Raw genomic sequence first — 18,194 nt, forward strand, 5'->3', positions numbered from 1 at the left:
TGACATTGTGAATGTGTTTGCTAGCTGTGGTCAAATACCCTTTTAGAATCCCTCTGTCGGTCTAAAGCACAAAGGTGCTTGATTTCATCTTGCTACATACATGTGGAATAACAAAAGACAGTCTGGGGTTTGGAGTCACCCTCCACCCTTGCACATCTGAGGAGTGCTTCTAAATCAATAGGTTGGCAGCAATAGAGAATTCTCTTAGGCAGTCACTTGGATTCAATAAAACAGTGACACTATTGAAAGGAAAAACACAGGCAAATCATCATGCTAATTTTAAAAAACAAAAGCAATGCTAGAAGGAGGGTACCAGGGGGAGGTGGGAGGGGAGTGGAAGGATCCTGTGGATGTTTCTGCTCTTTCACCCTTTCACAGACTCTCAGGGTATCTTTTTATTTTTAGCTCAAGTAGTGTTTAATCTCTAGGCAAAATATACCTATTTCCAGTATTCACTGATTTTCACCATCATACATTTAAAAATTGATTTTATTATATTTTCATGTCATGAAATTGTTATAATAGAATTTTTTTTTTTTTTTTTTTTGCTGTCTGGCTGAAGATGGCAGATATAATAGAAATTAAGAAAATAACAACAGCGGCCGGGCGTGGTGGCTCACGCCTGTAATCCAAGCACTTTGGAGGCCAAGGCTGGCGGATCACCTGAGGTCGGGAGTTCAAGACCAGCCTGACCAACATGGTGAAACCCCGTCTTTAAAAAAAAAAAAGAAAGAAAACAGCAACAAAAAACAAAATATAAAAACACAAAGCTAAGATCTATAATGTTGGCATTCACTGATTACCATGATGGATATGTTGATATAGTACACACTACTAATCTTACGTTTTCCCTACATAAATATATAAAAAATATTTTTATCAAAACCATGTCATACTGATGAAGTCATTTAAGAAATATAACTGTCTTTCAATTAGAGGATTTTATGTTTGGGATTTTTTTGTTGCCTCTTCACACTTTAAGTCCTTCTGGAACACACATACTTCTCCTAAGTGGCCTCGGATGGAACCACCAACCTCCATCTCAGCAGTTTCCACAGGCAAACACTGCAGAATGCTGGGCATGTCATGTATTTCTAGTGAGCTGCATGGGATGAGAAGTGCACCCTTTGTCTCCAAGGTCATAATGGCTCTGCTGACTTTAATACCTTTCACTGGAGCTAGTGAGGACGACTGGAAAATGCCAGAGAGAGAGCATGAGAGAGCCCCCTGCCCCATGATCTCAAATGAAAAAAAAAAGAGAACACAGAAATCCCCCTATGCACTACCCCCCGGTCCCTTTTGTGTTGTTTTTGCCAACACAGCAGCTTTCCTGCTATATATACCAGCTATCCCTTTGTCCCCATCATACTAGATACTAATCACCTGCTGTCAACAACCATGGGGAAGGTGAGCCTGTGGAGGTGCTGTGCCACGTCTATTGGGGGAGTGGCGTGTGGGGATGTTCCTTCCAGCTGACTATCTATTGTCACCTTGTTTCTACCTCAGATCACCTTCTACGAGGACCGAGACTTTCAGGGCCGCTGCTACAGTTGCATCGGTGACTGCCCCAACCTGCGGGTCTACTTCAGCCGCTGCAACTCTATCCGAGTGGACAGTGGCTGCTGGATGATCTATGAGCGCCCCAATTACCAGGGCCACCAGTACTTTCTGCGCCGAGGCGAGTACCCCGACTATCAGCACTGGATGGGCCTCAGTGACTCAGTCCGATCCTGCCGTATAATTCCTGATGTGAGTCTTGCTTCAACCTGACTGACGTGAAAGATATCAATGATCCATGCCCATCAATTCCTGTTTATAAAAGGCAGTTAGTTCCAAATCAGGACGAGTATTCACAGTAAGAATAGCAAGACCTGACCCTCAAACATTAAAAAAAAGAAAAGTAACAATAATCTCTATTTTTCTTTTTTTTTTTTTTTTGAGACGGAGTTTCGCTCTTGTTACCCAGGCTGGAGTGCAATGGCGCAATCTCGGCTCACCGCAATCTCCGCCTCCTGGGTTCAGGCAATTCTCCTGCCTCAGCCTCCTGATTAGCTGGGATCTATTTTTCTTACTTAAGGACATCCATAATTGTTCCAGGGCATGAGAAATCACAACAGCCTTTAAATTAAATTTGGTAGCATCTAGGCGATCCCTAATTTCTACATAAAAGTCACCTTACTCAGTAGTAAAAAAAAAAAAAAAAAAGTCTGCCTAGTTTGTCTAGATAATTATTGTTATTATTATTTATGAAATGGAGTCTTGCTCTGTCACCAGGCTGGAGTTCAGTGGCTCGATTTCTGCTCACTGCAACCTCCACCTCCCAGGTTCAAGTGATTCTCCTGCCTCAGCGTCTGGAGCAGCTGGGACTACAGGCATGCACCACCACGCCTAGATTGTTTTTGTATTTTTAGTAGAGACAGGGTTTCACCATATTGGCCAGGCTGGTCTCGAACTCCTGACCTCATGATCCACCCACCTCAGCCTCCCAAAGTGCTGAGATTACAGGCATGAGCCACGGGGAATGGCTAGATAATTACTTTTTAATGATAAAAAAAACTTAACAGACTGTGGAAGAACAATATAGGTATAATGTATTCTGACTGCATTGGGAATTTTTTTCACTACATTCTAGGACATACTAGAACCTAGGAAAATATGTTTCAATTTGTGTGGATTTATAATTTCCAGAAGTCATTATCAACTAGTTTCTTACAAATATCAGAGACAGACAATTAATTAGGATTTCATAGAACATGGTCCTCACCAAAGTGTTGCTTAATGTTTTTTAATCACGTGCAGCATGTGTTTACACTGATGGCACCAAATTATGTGGTGTGACAAGGAGATTCAAGAATTGAAATCACAGCCAGGCTCGGTGGCTCACACCCATAATCCCAGCACTTTGAGAGGCTGAGCTGGGCAGATCACTTGAGGTCAAGAGTTCAAGACCAGCTTGGCCAACATGGTGAAACCCTGTCTTTGCCAAAAATACAACAAAATTAGCCAGGCATGGTAGTGTGTGCCTGTAGTCCCAGCTAAGTGGGAGGCTGAGACAGGAAAATTGCTTGAACCCAAGAGGTGGAGGTTGCAGTGGGCTGAGACTGTGCCACTGAAGTCCAGCCTGGGTGATAGAGCGAGACTTCATCTCATAAAAAAAGGTAAAAAAAAAAAAAAAATTAGGCTAGAAAAATTTGCAAATGCACAAAGATATAAATAAAATAGGCATTTTTTTGGGGCAAGAAACTCAAATGGCACAAATGACTTGTCAAAATGTCACTTGAAAAGACATGTGGGGCCAGACGGGGTGACTCACGCCTGTAATCCCAGCACTTTGGGAAGCTGAGGCAGGCAGATCACCTGAGGTCAGAAGTTCGCGACCAGCCTGACCAACATGGAGAAACCCTGTCTCTACTAAAAATACAAAATTAGCTGTAATCATAGCTACTTGGGAGGCTGAGACAGGAGACTCGCTTGAACCTGTGAAGCAGAGGTTCCAGTGAGCCGAGATCTCGCCATTGCCCTGCAGCCTGGGCAACAAGAGCAAAACTCTGTCTCAAAAAAGAAAGAAAAAGAAAAAAAGAAGGCCGGCCGCGGTGGCTCATGCCTGTAATCCTAGCACTTTGGGAGGCCGAGGAGGGTGGATCACCTAAGGTCAGGAGTTCAAGACCAGCCTGGCCATCAGGGTGAAACCCCATCTTATTAAAAAAAAAAAAAAAAAAAAAAAAAAAGAAAAAACCTGTGGACTCAGTGTAAATATAAATCACTGTAAATTGTAACTGCAAAAAGTGACTTAAAAACAAGCTTGATAAGACTCAATCGTATGGAGTCAAAATGGAAACAAGAGTTGAAATCCTCTCTACAGACTTATTGACCTCAGTTGTGATGATGGGTGCTTACAAAGAACACACTTTAATTCCCTGTATTTTAATGTTTGCTTCTTCCACAGTGTCTCCAGTTTATTGATTAGGTCAGATTTATTTTAATAGTTTTCCTAATTTTTTAGAATAACGACATAAAAAGTGGGATTGGGGAGAAACACTTTATCAACTGGTTTAAAAACCATGTTTCAACCAGGTACAGTGGCTCACACCTGTAATCACAACACTTTGGGAGGCCAAGGTGAGAGGATCACTTGAGCCCAGGAATTCAAGACCAGCCTGGGCAACATAGTGAGACTCCATCTCTACAAAAAATTTTTAAAAATAAATTGGCCAGGTGCTGTGGTGCACACCTGCGATCCCAGCTACTTGGGAGGCTGAGGTGTGGAGGATCACTTAAGCCCGGGAGGTGGAGGTTGTAGTGAACAGCAGTCCTACCACTATACTCCAGCCTGGGCAACATAGCAAGAACTTTATCTCAAAAATAAAATAAAAACCATGCTTCATGAAGATGCAGACTGATTATGTCACTTGCCTTGACACCCAAAGATGCACGCTGTTTATTTTTCTTCTTGTGTTTATTGCCATGACAGACCAGCTCTCACAAGTTAAGGCTGTATGAGAGAGATGACTACCGAGGCCTTATGTCTGAGCTCACTGACGACTGCGCCTGTGTCCCTGAACTCTTCCGTCTCCATGAGATCTATTCCCTCCACGTGCTGGAGGGCTGCTGGGTCCTCTACGAAATGCCCAACTACCAGGGGCGGCAGTATCTGCTGAGGCCGGGGGACTACAGGAGGTACCACGACTGGGGTGGTGCTGATGCCAAGGTGGGCTCCTTGAGACGGGTCATTGATTTGTACTAAGCTGTGACTGCCTTGTTATGATCCACATAGAAACACAATAAATACACAAATTGTGCCCCCTGCACTCAGTGGCTCTAGTTTATCTTTATTTATTTATTTTATAACTTGTTTGTTTTGTTTTGTTATGGAGTCTTGCTCTGCCACCCAGGCTGGGGTACAGTGGCATGATCTCGGCTCACTGCATCGTCCACCTCCCGGCTTCAAGTGATTCTCCTGCCTTAGCCCCCTGAGTAGCCAGGGTTACAGGCATGTGCCGCCACGTCTGGCTAATTTTTGTATTTTTGGTAGAAATGGGGTTTCACCATTTTGGCCAGGTTGGTCTACAGTGCTTGACCTCAAGTAATCTGCCCTCCTCGGCCTCCCAAAGTGCTAGGGATTACAGATGTGAGCCACCTAACCTGGCCCTTATCTTTAAATAATAACTGAATTCTAATAGATGGCAACCCCTGGCAACTTACCTGACCCTGAAAGATGTTTTGAATGCCTACTCATTTCCTAGTCAGGCAATGGTATTTACAGAATATCCATTCCTGTCATGAAAAGGAGAGAGGAAGGCCGGGCGCGGTGGCTCACACCTGTAATCCCAGCACTTTGGGATTACAGGTGTGAGCCACCTTTGGGAGGCCGAGATGGGTGGATCACGAGGTTGAGAGATCGAGACCATCCTGGTAAACATGGTGAAACCCCGTCTCTACTAAAAATACAAAAATTAGCTGGGCATGGTGGCGCACGCCTGTAGTCCCAGCTACTCGGGAGGCTGAGGCAGGAGAATTGCTTGAAACCAGGAGACGGAGGTTGTGGTGAGCCGAGATCGCGCCATTGCACTCCAGCCTGGGTAACAAGAGTGAAACTCCATCTCAAAAAAAAAAAAAAAAACGAGAGAGGAGTGACAATTTCTGCCTTTCATGATCTACAATCTGAAGGAAAGAAGAAAGATGAGCATAACAAAAAATGCTTCAGAAGTCACACAAAGGAAAAAGTATAGGACTCATAGTGGCTTGTGGCTGAAATGTCAAACACAAGGGATTGCTGAAGTCTCAGATAAGGTTAGTCAAAAGAAAATGTGGGGAGAGGTGCCGTGGCTCACACCTGTAATCCCAGCACTTTGGGAGGTCAAGGTGGGCGGATCATCTGAGGTCAGGCGTTCAAGACCAGCCTGGCCAACATGGTGAAACCCTGTCTCTACCAAAAATACAAAAATTAGCTGGGTGTGGTGGCGGGTGCCTGTAATCCCAGCTTATCTGGGAGGTTGAGGCAGGAGAATCCCTTGAACCTGGGAGGCAGAGGTTGCAGTAAGCTGGGATGGTGCCACTGCACTCCAGCCTGGGCGACAGAGCCAGACTCCATCTTAAAAAAAAAAAAAAAAGAAAGAAAGAGAGAGAAAATGCATGAAGAGAGGAGGTGTTTTTGTTTTGTTTTTTTGAGACAGGGTCTCACTCTGTTGCTTAGACTGGAGTGCAGTGGCGTGATCTCAGCTCACTGGAACCTCTGCCTCCCAGGTTCAAGTGATTCTTCTGCCTCAGCCTCCCAAGTAGCTGGGATAACAGGCACACACCACCATACCTTGCTAATTTTTATATTTTTAGTAGAGACGGGGTTTCACCATCTTGGCTAGGCTGGTCTTGAACTCCTGACTTCAGGTGATCCACCCGCCTTGGCCTCCCAGAGTGTTGGGATTACAGGTGTGAGCCGCCTTGCCTGGCTGAAGAGAGGAGTTTTAAAGAGAACTTTCAAGCAGAGAAGGGCAAGCCTGCTTCACTAGGTAACCTGGTAGGAAAGGTGTTAAACCAAGAGTTAAACAGCCTGATTCCCTATCCTACCTCTGCTGCTTACTAGTGGAGTAATCAACCCAGCCCAGTTTTCCAGGGACTCTCCTGGTTTTAGCACTTAAAGTCTTCCATCCCAGAAAGCTCCTCAGTGTCAGATGAACCCAAATGGTTGGTTACTGCACTTCCTAGCTTATCTCTTTGAGCAAGTCACTTCTTACCTTCTCTGTGCCTAAATTACCTTACTGAAAACAAGTGATAATAAATTCCTGCTTCACTAAATCCCAGGATGATGACAATGAAATTATGGGAAAAGATTGTGAGCAAATTTTGTTACCTTTAAATCATTATACAAATGTAAGAATTTGATATATCCGCAGTGTCTTCTCAAATTCAGTATCACAATGTGGTCATCTTCGTGTTGGACTTCATTATGAATTTTTATCAAGACTAAATTATTGAAGACTCTGGCTGGGCACAGTGGCTCACACCTATAATCCCAGCACTTTGGGAGGCCAAAGCAGATGGATTGCTTTAGCCCAGGATATCAACACTACCAGCCTGGGTGACAAAGTGAGACCCTCTCTCTTTAAAAAAAAAAAAAAAAAAAGAACTATATGCAGAGTGAGCGATTAATATTTGCTATCCTACATATCTCGGCTTTTTTCCACTATAATAGAGCTGCACATTCTTTGTATATGAATTTTACGTCAGTGGAGTTCTTTATGAAACAAAAAGCAAGATGGGATACTACTTCGCATTTACTAGGATGGACATAATCAAAAAGAAAGTTAATCATGTGTTGGTGAGGATGTGAGAAAATGGGAAGACCCAAACATTGTTGGTGGCAAAAAAATGTAACAAAAACAAAGTAAAATTATGCCCCTGCTTTGAAAAATAGTCTGGTAGTTCCTCAGAAGGTTAAACATAGTTATCATATGTTTATATCATACTTTATGTCATAGTTATCATATTACCTAGTAATTCTATTCCTAGGTATATACCCAAGAAAAATTAAAAGATATGTTCAGCACAAATGCTTGTACACAAATGTATATAGCAGAATTATTCATAACTAAAAAGTATAAGCAACCCAAATGTCCATCAACTGATGCATAAATAAAATGTGGTATATCCATAAAATGGAAGACTATTAGGCCTTTAAAAGGAATTAAGTATCAACTCATCTCATGCCTGTAATCCCAGCACTTTGGGAGGCTGAGGCAGGTGGATCACGAGGTCAGGAGTTCGAGACCAGCCTGACAAACAAGGTGAAACCCCGTCTCTACTAAAAATACAAAAATTAGTCAAGTGTGGTGGTATGCATCTGTAATCTCAGCCACTCAGGAGGCTGAGGCAGGAGAATCACCTGAACCCAGGAGGTGGAGGTTGCAGTGAGCCAAGATTGCACCATCGCACTCCAGCCTGGGCAACAGAGCAAGACTCCATCACAGAAAAAAAAGGATTTAAGTATCAACTCATGTTACAATATGGTGAACTTTTAAAACATACTAACTGAAAGAAACCCATTGGAGATTACATATTTTATAATTCCATTCATATGAAATTTCCAAAATAAGCAAATAGACAATAAAGATTAGTGGTTGCCTACCTGCTGGGATGGAAAAACGGAGTGATAACTGGGGAGAAATAGGGAATGGCTGCTAATGGGTACAGGGGTTTTTTTGGGGGGTGATGATAATGTTCTAAAATTGATTGTGGTGTTGGTTGAACAACTCTGTAAATACACGAATAGCCACTAAATTGTACAGTTTTAATTGATTTGTGTGGTATAGAAATTATAACTCAAATAAAAAATATTCAGTTGCAATTCCAGAATGTTAGTTTCTTTCCCAAGTTTATATAAGCAAAAATAGGCCAGGTGCGGTGGCTCACGCCTGTAATCTCAGCACTTTGGAAGGCCGAGGCAAGCAGGTCACCTGAGGTCAGTTCGAGACTGGCCTGATCAACATGGAGAAACCTCATCTCTACTAAAAATACAAAACATTAGCTGGGTGTGGTGGCACATGTCTGTAATCCCAGCTACTTGGGAGGCTGAAGCAGGAGAATCACTTGAACTCAGGAGGTGGACGGTGCCGTGAGCCGAGATCATGCCACTGCACCCCAGCCTGGGTGACAAGAGCAAAACTTTATCTCAAAATAATAATAACAATAATAATAAAGTAAAATAAAATAAATATGGTCTGTTCCAGTTGACTTTTTTGTTAAAATTGATAAGTTGGTTTTAAAATCTATTGGAGTTGCAAGGGACCCAGAATAGCCAAAACAGCCTTGAGAAAGAACAAAAAGCAGGAACATTCACACTTCCCAATTTCAAAATTGACCACAAAACAATGGTAATCAAGATAGTGAGGTACTAGCATAAGGTCAGACATAGAGATGGATGGAACAGAATTGTGAGTTTAGAAGTAAACCTATTATATGTTTATGTTCAACTGATTTTTTTTTTTATTTTACATATCCCTGGGTGGAGATTTATCAACCGATCTTTGACAAAGGTGCTAAGATCATTCGATGGGGAATAAATAATCTTTTTAATAAATAGTGCTGGGACTACTGGATATCCACATGCAAAATGAAGCTGAACCCCATCTCATACCATATATGAAAATTAACTCAGGACGGGGTGCAGTGGCTCAAACCTATAATCCTAGCACTTTGGGAGGTTGAGGCCGGCAGATTGCTTGAGCCCAGAAATTTGAGACCAGCCTGGGCGACATGGTGAAACCCTGTCTCTAACAAATAATACAAAAAATTAGCCAGCTGTGGTGTGCACACCTGTAGTCCCAGCTACTCAGGAGACTGAGGTGAGAGGACCACTTGAGCCCAGGAAGTTGAGGTTGCAGTGAGCTGTGGTCATGCCACTGCACTCCAGCAAGACCCTGTCTCAAAAAACCAAAACAAAAACAAAAGAAAAGAAAAAGAAAGAAATAAGCCTTCCACCAATTAATCAATTGGCCAATGCATTAGAATATATTGGAACTCCTGTTAAAGCCCAAGATATGTAGCACTGATAGGGTTATTTGGGTGCCAGACCTTGTGGAAATTTAAAAAAAAAAAAAGCATGACATTGGACCTACTATGACAAGTGTATAATTTAGAGAAGATACAAGATCTGCACACCTGAAAAGATCACATCTGAAACAAACCATCAGTGCATGAAGAGACCATTAGCTTAGGCCTTGAGTTCAATTCCCAGTTCTCTCACTCACTAGCTATGTGTACCTTTCCAGATGTGTTTCTCCCCAGTGATCAGTACTGTGATTAGACTTCATGGACCAGGACCCCCCGACTGGACTGGATACTTCAGAGAACTTCACTCTGGCTTCCTCTAGCTGAACTCTTCCCAGTGGGGCAAGAGTCTGTGGGGCTATGGGACATGTCCGCACTTCTCCTTCTAGACCACATTCTTCATACCTGGATCTTGAAAATTCCCTCCATTTAGACCCAAGCTCACTTCTGAGACCTAAGAGGGGGTTTTCACCAGGCCTAGCCTCCCGGGGACACTGGTAGCCACAGGCAGCTGTTTGAGGAGGGGGCATATGAATAGAAGTTGGACATGTGAGAGAGTGGGAAGAAAGGAGGGTACTTCATAGAGTAGGGAGGAGCTCTATTATGCTCCAGGCATATCTCTCAAATATTTTGGGTAGTCCTGATGTTAATTGGACTGGGTTGGCTACATGATGCAGCTTGTATAAGATTCCCGGTACAATGTCTAGAATTTACTAGACACTCATGATACAGTAGGCTATTAATAAGTATTATTATTTTTATAATTGTGAGCCAAATGAGTGCTCCAAAGTTTGCTGCAAGTTCAGTCCTACCCTTTAAGCAAAAGCAGACATGGCATAGTTCAGCAGGGCCGTATCAGTGATACAATGATGTACTGATGAACTCAGCTGCTTTCATGTAGAAGACATATAGCTGGTTACCAGAGAGCCAGGAAAAGAAGTCTGCAATAATCAGATTATAAGCCATAATATTTGTGTTAGGGGAGGGGAGAGAGGGTAATGAATTTTCCACTGAGGCCTCTAAAAGACCTCAGTTAATTTTAATGGCTTTTAAATGAATGACTTTTTATGGAAAAAGCCAGGGTTTTGTGAGATCTATTCAAATATTTTGATATACAAGCTTATATTAACCATCTTAGAGGGCCTACATGGGTAAATTTTTCTGATTTAAATAAAGCCTGACTTTTTAAGAAAATGTTTTGCACTTATTTTTAAAGGGAAAAAAGCCTGTGTATAACTTGAGAGTTAAACTCAGTATTCAAATACTTGTGATAAAAGGCTCAGGCACTGTCTTCATTCCCCATTCTGACAACACAAAGAGATGTCATCAGCCAATACAGCATGTTTTGCTGCATTCAAGACCCAATGTCTCATTCCATGAACCCATCCATCTTCTAAAATACAAGGAAATGGCTGAGAATCTCTTTCATTATTTCCTTTCACAAAATCACCTTTTCTTTTTCATTTTCACACGTTTGGTCAGCCCACCTCTCGTGTCCCTCTACGTTAGCCATGCGAGGTAAGTTCCGCAGCCTCACTCTGACAGCTCTGGTTGTGTGCTTACCCATCCTAGCTGCCCACTTCCACCTCCCAGGGACATCACCACAGAGTCTGTCTACACCGGCTGGTAGGCTTCTGGGTCATTTTTATTTCCCTTCAGTCTTCCCAGGTCACCAGAGACTGGACAGAACAGAAGGGAGAGTATCAGAAGCAGTGGATGTAGTAGAGGAGTGAGCAAGAGAAAGCCCATATCTGAACATATGTAGCTTCTGCGTCTTTGAACTTGACATGGGGTGACCTCACATGGGAGAGCAATTGTTTTCTAGAATAAAATAGGAATCACCAGGGCTCTGTTTACCTGCTCAATTAATTAATAAGTCATTATGAGGAATAGAGAAGTGTGACATGATCCTTGTCCTTAAGCTTAAAACTCTTTTGAAGAGAAGAAACCTGGAAAAGAAGAAACTGCATGAGGAAGACAATATTTAAGAGAAGCCGAGCAGTAATGAGGTGATGCTGATGTTCAGAGAAGGGAGAGATGAATAGGAGCTGGATCTGAGAAGAGATTTCCTAGGAAGAGGACCCTGGACGGCCTTGAAGATTGGGCAGAATTTGGCAAGCTTGGGGGAAGGGAAGGTGTTCTAGGCTTAGGGAACAGCTCCCATCCATAGGCCCAAATTATCATGGACACCCTGAATCTAGAAGGCAAAATAAGAAAAAAGTTCTTTCTGGTTAGCTCTTCTTGGCTGCCAAAATTTAAATCAGATGTGCCCACAGTTTTCAGGGTGAATTTTGTCTACTGTCACTGCTCTGTACTTAACCATAAGAGTTCAATAAAACAGTGAGGATGAGGACTTTTTTTTCTGACTTGTTCTTTATATTTTGGCCTTCCTTTTCAAATGCTTCAAAGACCCCCAAAGCACTGTTAAAGAAAGGATACACAGCTATAACACAATGAAGAATGAAAGTTAAAATATGCACACACACACACACACACACACACACACACACACACATACACACATACACTCCCAAGTCTCTGTTACAGCTGATGAACAACCCTGGCTTTCGAATTCTCAGTCCTCTGGCCACAGTGAGGTGAGTTTAGACCAGGGGCTTGTTATGAACTCATGGTAACGTGTTCTGGGGAGGATTTATCTACTATTGGCATATTCCACTGTAGATGACCCCTTGTGAGTGCAACAGTGACCACTCTGATCTGCAGTCCTGCTTCAGCTGCAGCAACCTGGTGTATACAGGTAGACAGCAAGGGCTGGATGCTCTGCTGGGACAGATACATGAACCACCAGCACAGGTGGGCTCCAACAACTCCATCTGCTCAGACTGCACAGTGCCCACATAGGTTACTCTTCCTCGTAGCCATCATTGACTGTGATATCAAACAGAAGATCTTTGCTAAATTAAACCAAAGTGTTCCAATATATGAAATTATCTGACACGGAGTAATAGCTCACATCTGTAATCCCAGCACTTTGGGAGTCCAAGGAGAAAAAGACCCAGCAGTTCGAGACCAGCCTAGGCAACATGGTGAAACCCTGTCTCAACAAAAAAATATAAAAATCAGCTGGGTATGCTGGTGCGTGCCTGTATCCACAGCTACTTGGGGGGCTAGATGAGAGGACCGTTTGAGCTCAGGAGGCTGAGGCTGAGCTGTGATTGGGCCACTGTACTCCAGCATGGGTGACATAGCAACTGTCTCAAAAGAAAAAAAAATGAAATTATCCATTGATCACATTTAGTCTCTATACCATAAGCAAAAGTGTAGGCAATATGACAGAGCCCAGAAACAGGCCAGGCATAGTGGCTCACACCTATAATCCTAGCACTTTGGGAGGCCAAGACAGGAGAGTCCCTTGAGGATAGGAGTTTGATGCCAGCATTGGCAACATAGAGAGACCCTGTCTCTACTTACAAAAAAAAAAAGCACAAAAACACTTTAAAATTTTTTTTTTTTTAATTTCAACTTTTTGCCGGGTGTGGAGAGGCTCATGTCTGTAATCCCAGCACTTTAGGAGGCCAAGGCAGGTGGATCATGAGGTCAGGAGTTTGAGACCAGCCTGGCCAACATAGTGAAACCCTGTCTCTACTAAAAATACAAAAAATTAGCCAGGCATGGTGGCACATGCCTCAAATCCTAGCTACTTGGGAGGCTGAGGCAGGCGAATTGCTTGAATCCCAGAGGCAGAGGTTGCAGTGAGCCAAATCATGCCATTGCACTCCAGCCCAGCTGACAGTGTGAGACTCCATCTCAAAAAAAAAAAAAAATTTCGGCCAGGCACAGTGGCTCACACCTGTAATCCTAGCACTTTAGGAGGCCAAGGCAGGCAGATCACTTGAGGTCAGGAATTTAAGACCAGCCTGGCCAACATGGTGAAATCCCATCTCTACATAAAAGACAAAAATTAGCCAGGCATCGTGGCGAATGCCTGCAGTCCCAGCTACTCAGGAGGCTGAGGCAGGAGAATCTCTTGAACCCAGAGACTGGAGGTTGCAGTGAGCCAAGATCATGCCATTGCACTTCGGCCTGGGTGACAGGGTGAGACTCTGTTCCAAAAAAAAAAAAAAAATTCAACTTTTAGACACAGGGGTATATGTACAGCTTTGTTACATAGGAATATTGCACCCAGGTGGTGAGCATAATACCCAATAGGTAGTTTTTCAGTCCACACACCTCTTCCCCCTACCAGCTCTAGTAGTCCACAGTGTCTATTGTTCCATGTTTATGTCCATGTGTGCTCAAGCTGTAGCTCCCACTTAAAAGTGAGAACATGTGGGATTTGGTTTTCTGTTCCCTTGAGATTATGGCCTCCAGTCCCATCCATGTTGCTGCAAAGGAAAGAATTTTATTTCTTTTATGGCTGGGCAGTATTCGATAGTGTATACGTACCACTTCTTTTTTTCTTTAATCCAATACACCATTTATGGGCACCTAGGTTGATTCCATGTCTTTGCTACCATGTATAGCATGGTGATGAACATATGAGTGTGTGTATCTTTTTGGTGTAATGATCTATTTTCCTTTGGGAATATACCCAGTAATGGGATTGCTGGGTTGAATGGTAGCTCTGTTTTAGGTTCTTTGAGAAGTCTCCAAACTGCTTTCCACAGTGGCTGAACTAATTTACATCCCATCAACAGTGTGTAAGTGTTTCCTTTTCTCCACAGCCTTACCAGCATCTGTTGTTTCTTGGCTTTTTGATTATAGCCATTCTGACTAGTAAGAGATGGCATCTCACTACGGTTTTGATTTGCATTTCTCTGATGAGTAGTGATGATGAGCATTTGTTCATATATTTGTTGGCCACTTATATGTCTTCTTTTGAGGAATGTCTGTTCATGTCCTTTGCCCATTTTTTAATGAGGTTATTTGTTTTTTTCTGCTTGTTGAACAGTTTAAATTCCTTACAGACTGTGGATATTAAATCTTTGTCAGATGCACAGTTTGTAAATAATTTCTCCCATCCTGTGGGTTCTCTGTTTACTTTGTTGATAGTTGCTTTTGCTGTGCAGAAGCTTTTCAGTTTAATTAGGTCCCACTTGTCAATTTTCATTTTTGTTGCAATTGCTTTTGAGGACTCAGCCAAAATTCTCTGCCAAAGCCAATGTTGAAAAAGGTATTTCCTAGATTTTCTTCTATAATTTTATATTTTGGGTTCTTATGTTTAAATCTTTAATCCTTCTTGAGTTACTTTTTTTAATATGGTAAAAGGTAAGGGTCCAGTTTCAGTCTTCTACATATGGCTAGCCAGTTATCCCAGCACCATTTATTGAATAGGGAATGCTTTTCCCGTTGCTTTTGTCAGTCTTGTTGGAGATCAAATGGTTGTAGGTGTCCAGCTTTATTTATGAGTTTTCTATTCTGTTCCTCTGGTCTATGTGTCTGTTTTTGTACCTGTACCATGATATTTTGATTACTGTGGCCTAAGAGTACGTATAGTTTTTTTTTTTTTTTTTTTTTTTTTTTGAGACGGAGTTTCGCTCGTTACCCAGGCTGGAGTGCAATGGCGTGATCTCGGCTCACCGCAACCTCCGCCTCCTGGGTTCAGGCAATTCTCCTGCCTCAGCCTCCTGAGTAGCTGGGATTACAGGCACACGCCACCATGCCCAGCTAATTTTTTGTATTAGTAGAGACGGGGTTTCACCACGTTGACCAGGATGGTCTTGATCTCTTGACCTCGTGATCCACCCGCCTCGGCCTCCCAAAGTGCTGGGATTACAGGCTTGAGCCACCGTGCCCGGCCCGAGTACATATAGTTTGAGGTTGAATAGTGTGATGCTTCTGGCTTTGTTCTTTTTGTTTAGGATTGCTTTGGCTATTTAGGTTTTTTTTTTTTTTTTTTTTTTGGTTCCATATGAATTTTAGAATACTTTTTTTTCTAATTCTGTGAAGATTGACACTGGTAGTTTGACAGAATAGCGTTGAATCCATAAATTGCTTTGGGCCATATGGCCATTTTAATGATATTGCTTCTTCTAATCCATGATCATATAATGTTTTTCCATTTATTTGTGTCATCTCTGATTTCTTCCAGTAGTGTTTTGTAGTTTCCTTTATAAAGATATTTTACCTCCTTGGTTAGCTGTATTCATAGATATTTCATTTTCTTTGTGGCTATTGTAAATGGGGTTGTGTTCTTGATTTTACTCTCAGCCTGGATGTTATTGGTGTACAGAAATGGTACTGATTTTTGTATATTGATTTTCTATCCTGAAACCCTGCTGAAATCATTCATCAATTCTAGTAGACTTTGGAGGAGTCTTTAGGGTTTTTTAAGTATAGAAGCATATCATCAGCGAAGAGAAACAGTTTGACTTCTTCTTTTCCTTTTTGGATGCTGATATGGTTTGGCTGTGTCCCCACCCAAATCTCATCTTGAGTTGTAATAATCACCAGGTGTCAAGGGTGGGGCCAGGTATGAATCACACTGAATATGTTAGGTCTTACATAAACCAGGTTGTTCATTTGATCTCTTTAAGAATTAGAACTTTCAGCACATAAAGACCGTTTACATTGTTTTTTTTTTTTCTTTGAGACCGAGTTTCGCTCTTGTTACCCAGGCTAGAGTGCAATGGCGTGATCTTGGCTCACCGCAACCTCCGCCTCCTGGGTTCAGGAAATTCTCCTGCCTCAGCCTCCTGAGTAGCTGGGATTACAGGCACGCGTCACCATGCCCAGCTAATTTTTTGTATTTTTAGTAGAGACGGGGTTTCACCACGTTGACCAGGATGGGTCTCGATCTCTTGACCTCGTGATCCACCCGCCTCAGCCTCCCAAAGTGCTGGGATTATAGGCGTGAGCCACCGCGCCCGGCCCTGTTTTTTTTTTTTTTTTTTTTTTTTTTTTTGAGTCGGAGTTTCACTCTTGTTACCCAGGCTGGAGTGCAATGGCGCGATCTCGGCTCACCACAACCTCCGCCTCTTGGGTTCAAGCAATTCTCCTGCTTCAGCCTCCCGAGTCGCTGGGACTACAGGCGCACGCCACCATGCCCAGCTAATTTTTTTTGTATTTTTAGTAGAGATGGGGTTTCACCATGTTGACCAGGATGGTCTCGATCTCTTGACCTCATGATCCACCCGCCTCAGCCTCCCAAAGTGCTGGGATTATAGGCATGAGCCACCGTGCCCGGCCCCGGCCCTGTTTACATTGTTTTAGGGAGCCCACTGGGTGAATGATCCTCTCTTGAATACTGACTAGACCTCAAGCATGAGTATAGCTAAGCAATAGAGAGTCTAGAATGATTTTTTATTCAGTTTCTCTTTACCAAAAAACAAAATTATTAAAAGACTAAATGTGATCACCTTAATCAGTATTACTAATCACTTTATTTGAAAGATTACTTAGAAGAGCGCTGGGCACGGTGGCTCACGCCTGTAATCCCAACACTTTGGGAGGCCGAGGCAGGTGGATCACAAGATCAAGATATTGAGACCATCCTGGTCAACATGGTGAAACCCCATCTCTATTAAAAATACAAAATATTAGCTGGGCATGGTGGTGCGTGCCTGTAATCCCAGCTACTCAGGAGGCTGAGGCAGGAGAATTTCCTGAACCCAGGAGGCGGAGGTCGCGGTGAGCCGAGATTGCACCATTGCACTCCAGCCTGGCTAACAAGAGTGAAACTCCGTCTCAAAAAAAAAAAAAAAGATTACTTAGAAGAAAACAAGAGAATGCTACACAGTATAAATAATACTGTACAACCACACATGGGTTTTACATATAAAAAAGCTGGGATGATAAAATACCAAAATGTTAACTGCAGTTAGCTTTATTTTCTTCTTATGGTGGACACTATGGTGCTGCCTGGACTTCCACTCTAGGCTGAGGCACTCCTTCCCTTAGAGACTGACAGCTTAAAGCTGAGATTGTCTCCAAGAATTTTCCTTTGCTGGTAGGAGCTGCTTTGCCCAAAGTTACATTTCTCCACGGTGGCAGCCTACATCCAATTACTGGGCAATGCAGGGGCACAGATTCCCAGCCCACTTGACTAAGTTCCCTGACAACTCTAGCCCTAGCACTCCCTGTCGGACCAGATGAGGTCACCATTATTGCATTAGCTCTCTCTCAGCTCCCATTCACAACTGCCTGCAGGGGTCCCTTTTGACCAGCTGATAGATGGGGGAAAGGCTGAGCTTGGTACACTAATAAATTGGCGTGGTATTTGGGTGCAAGCACAAAATAGAATGCTGCTGCACAATAGCTCACTCAGGAATTGCCCTAAGGACAAGCAGTGAGGGAAATCCTCCCAAAGGGCAACCTTTAGGCAAGGTTGCCTAAGGCAGGCAGCACCTAGCTGCTCACTCTGTGCAGAAAGAAAAGTAGCCCGAGGTCAAGCATATATGGATTACTGAGCAGTAATGTGTGGCTTGGATGGCTGGTCCAGGGCCTGGAAGGAGAGGGATTGGAAGATTAGGGACAAGAAGGTCTGGGGTAGAGGAATGTGTAGGGAGATATGGGCGTGGGCACAAAGGGCAAAGATCGTTGTATCCTGTGAAGGCCCCGTGTAGGGCATCCATTGAAGAGGCACTAAACAGCCACGTAGACAGGATGATTTGGTCATTTGATACCAGCCAGCCTCTGCCACCAGCCACCCTACTACTAGCAGTGAGCTCATTAACAGAGCGTTCATGGTG

The 18,194-nt window shown here is 43.0% G+C and overlaps 2 protein-coding genes across 2 annotated transcripts in view; one reads left to right on the forward strand and one right to left on the reverse strand.

The window, feature by feature from the left end:
• PIKFYVE (phosphoinositide kinase, FYVE-type zinc finger containing) overlaps nt 1-18,194 on the reverse strand; it is a 222,236-nt gene that overhangs the window by 166,752 nt on the left and 37,290 nt on the right. The gene's annotated exons all lie outside the window — the stretch shown is intronic.
• On the forward strand, nt 1,366-4,808 carry LOC105712727 (gamma-crystallin A). Its single transcript, XM_012445889.3, has 3 exons — nt 1,366-1,407; nt 1,507-1,749; nt 4,472-4,808. The coding sequence occupies exons 1-3, from the start codon at nt 1,399-1,401 to the stop codon at nt 4,742-4,744; spliced, it is 525 nt and encodes a 174-aa protein (XP_012301312.1). The 5' UTR covers nt 1,366-1,398; the 3' UTR covers nt 4,745-4,808.

This window comes from Aotus nancymaae, unplaced genomic scaffold (assembly GCF_030222135.1).
Source record: "Aotus nancymaae isolate 86718 unplaced genomic scaffold, 86718_ANA_hifiasm-v0.15.2.pri h1tg000008l, whole genome shotgun sequence".
NCBI classification, from domain to species: domain Eukaryota; kingdom Metazoa; phylum Chordata; class Mammalia; order Primates; family Aotidae; genus Aotus; species Aotus nancymaae.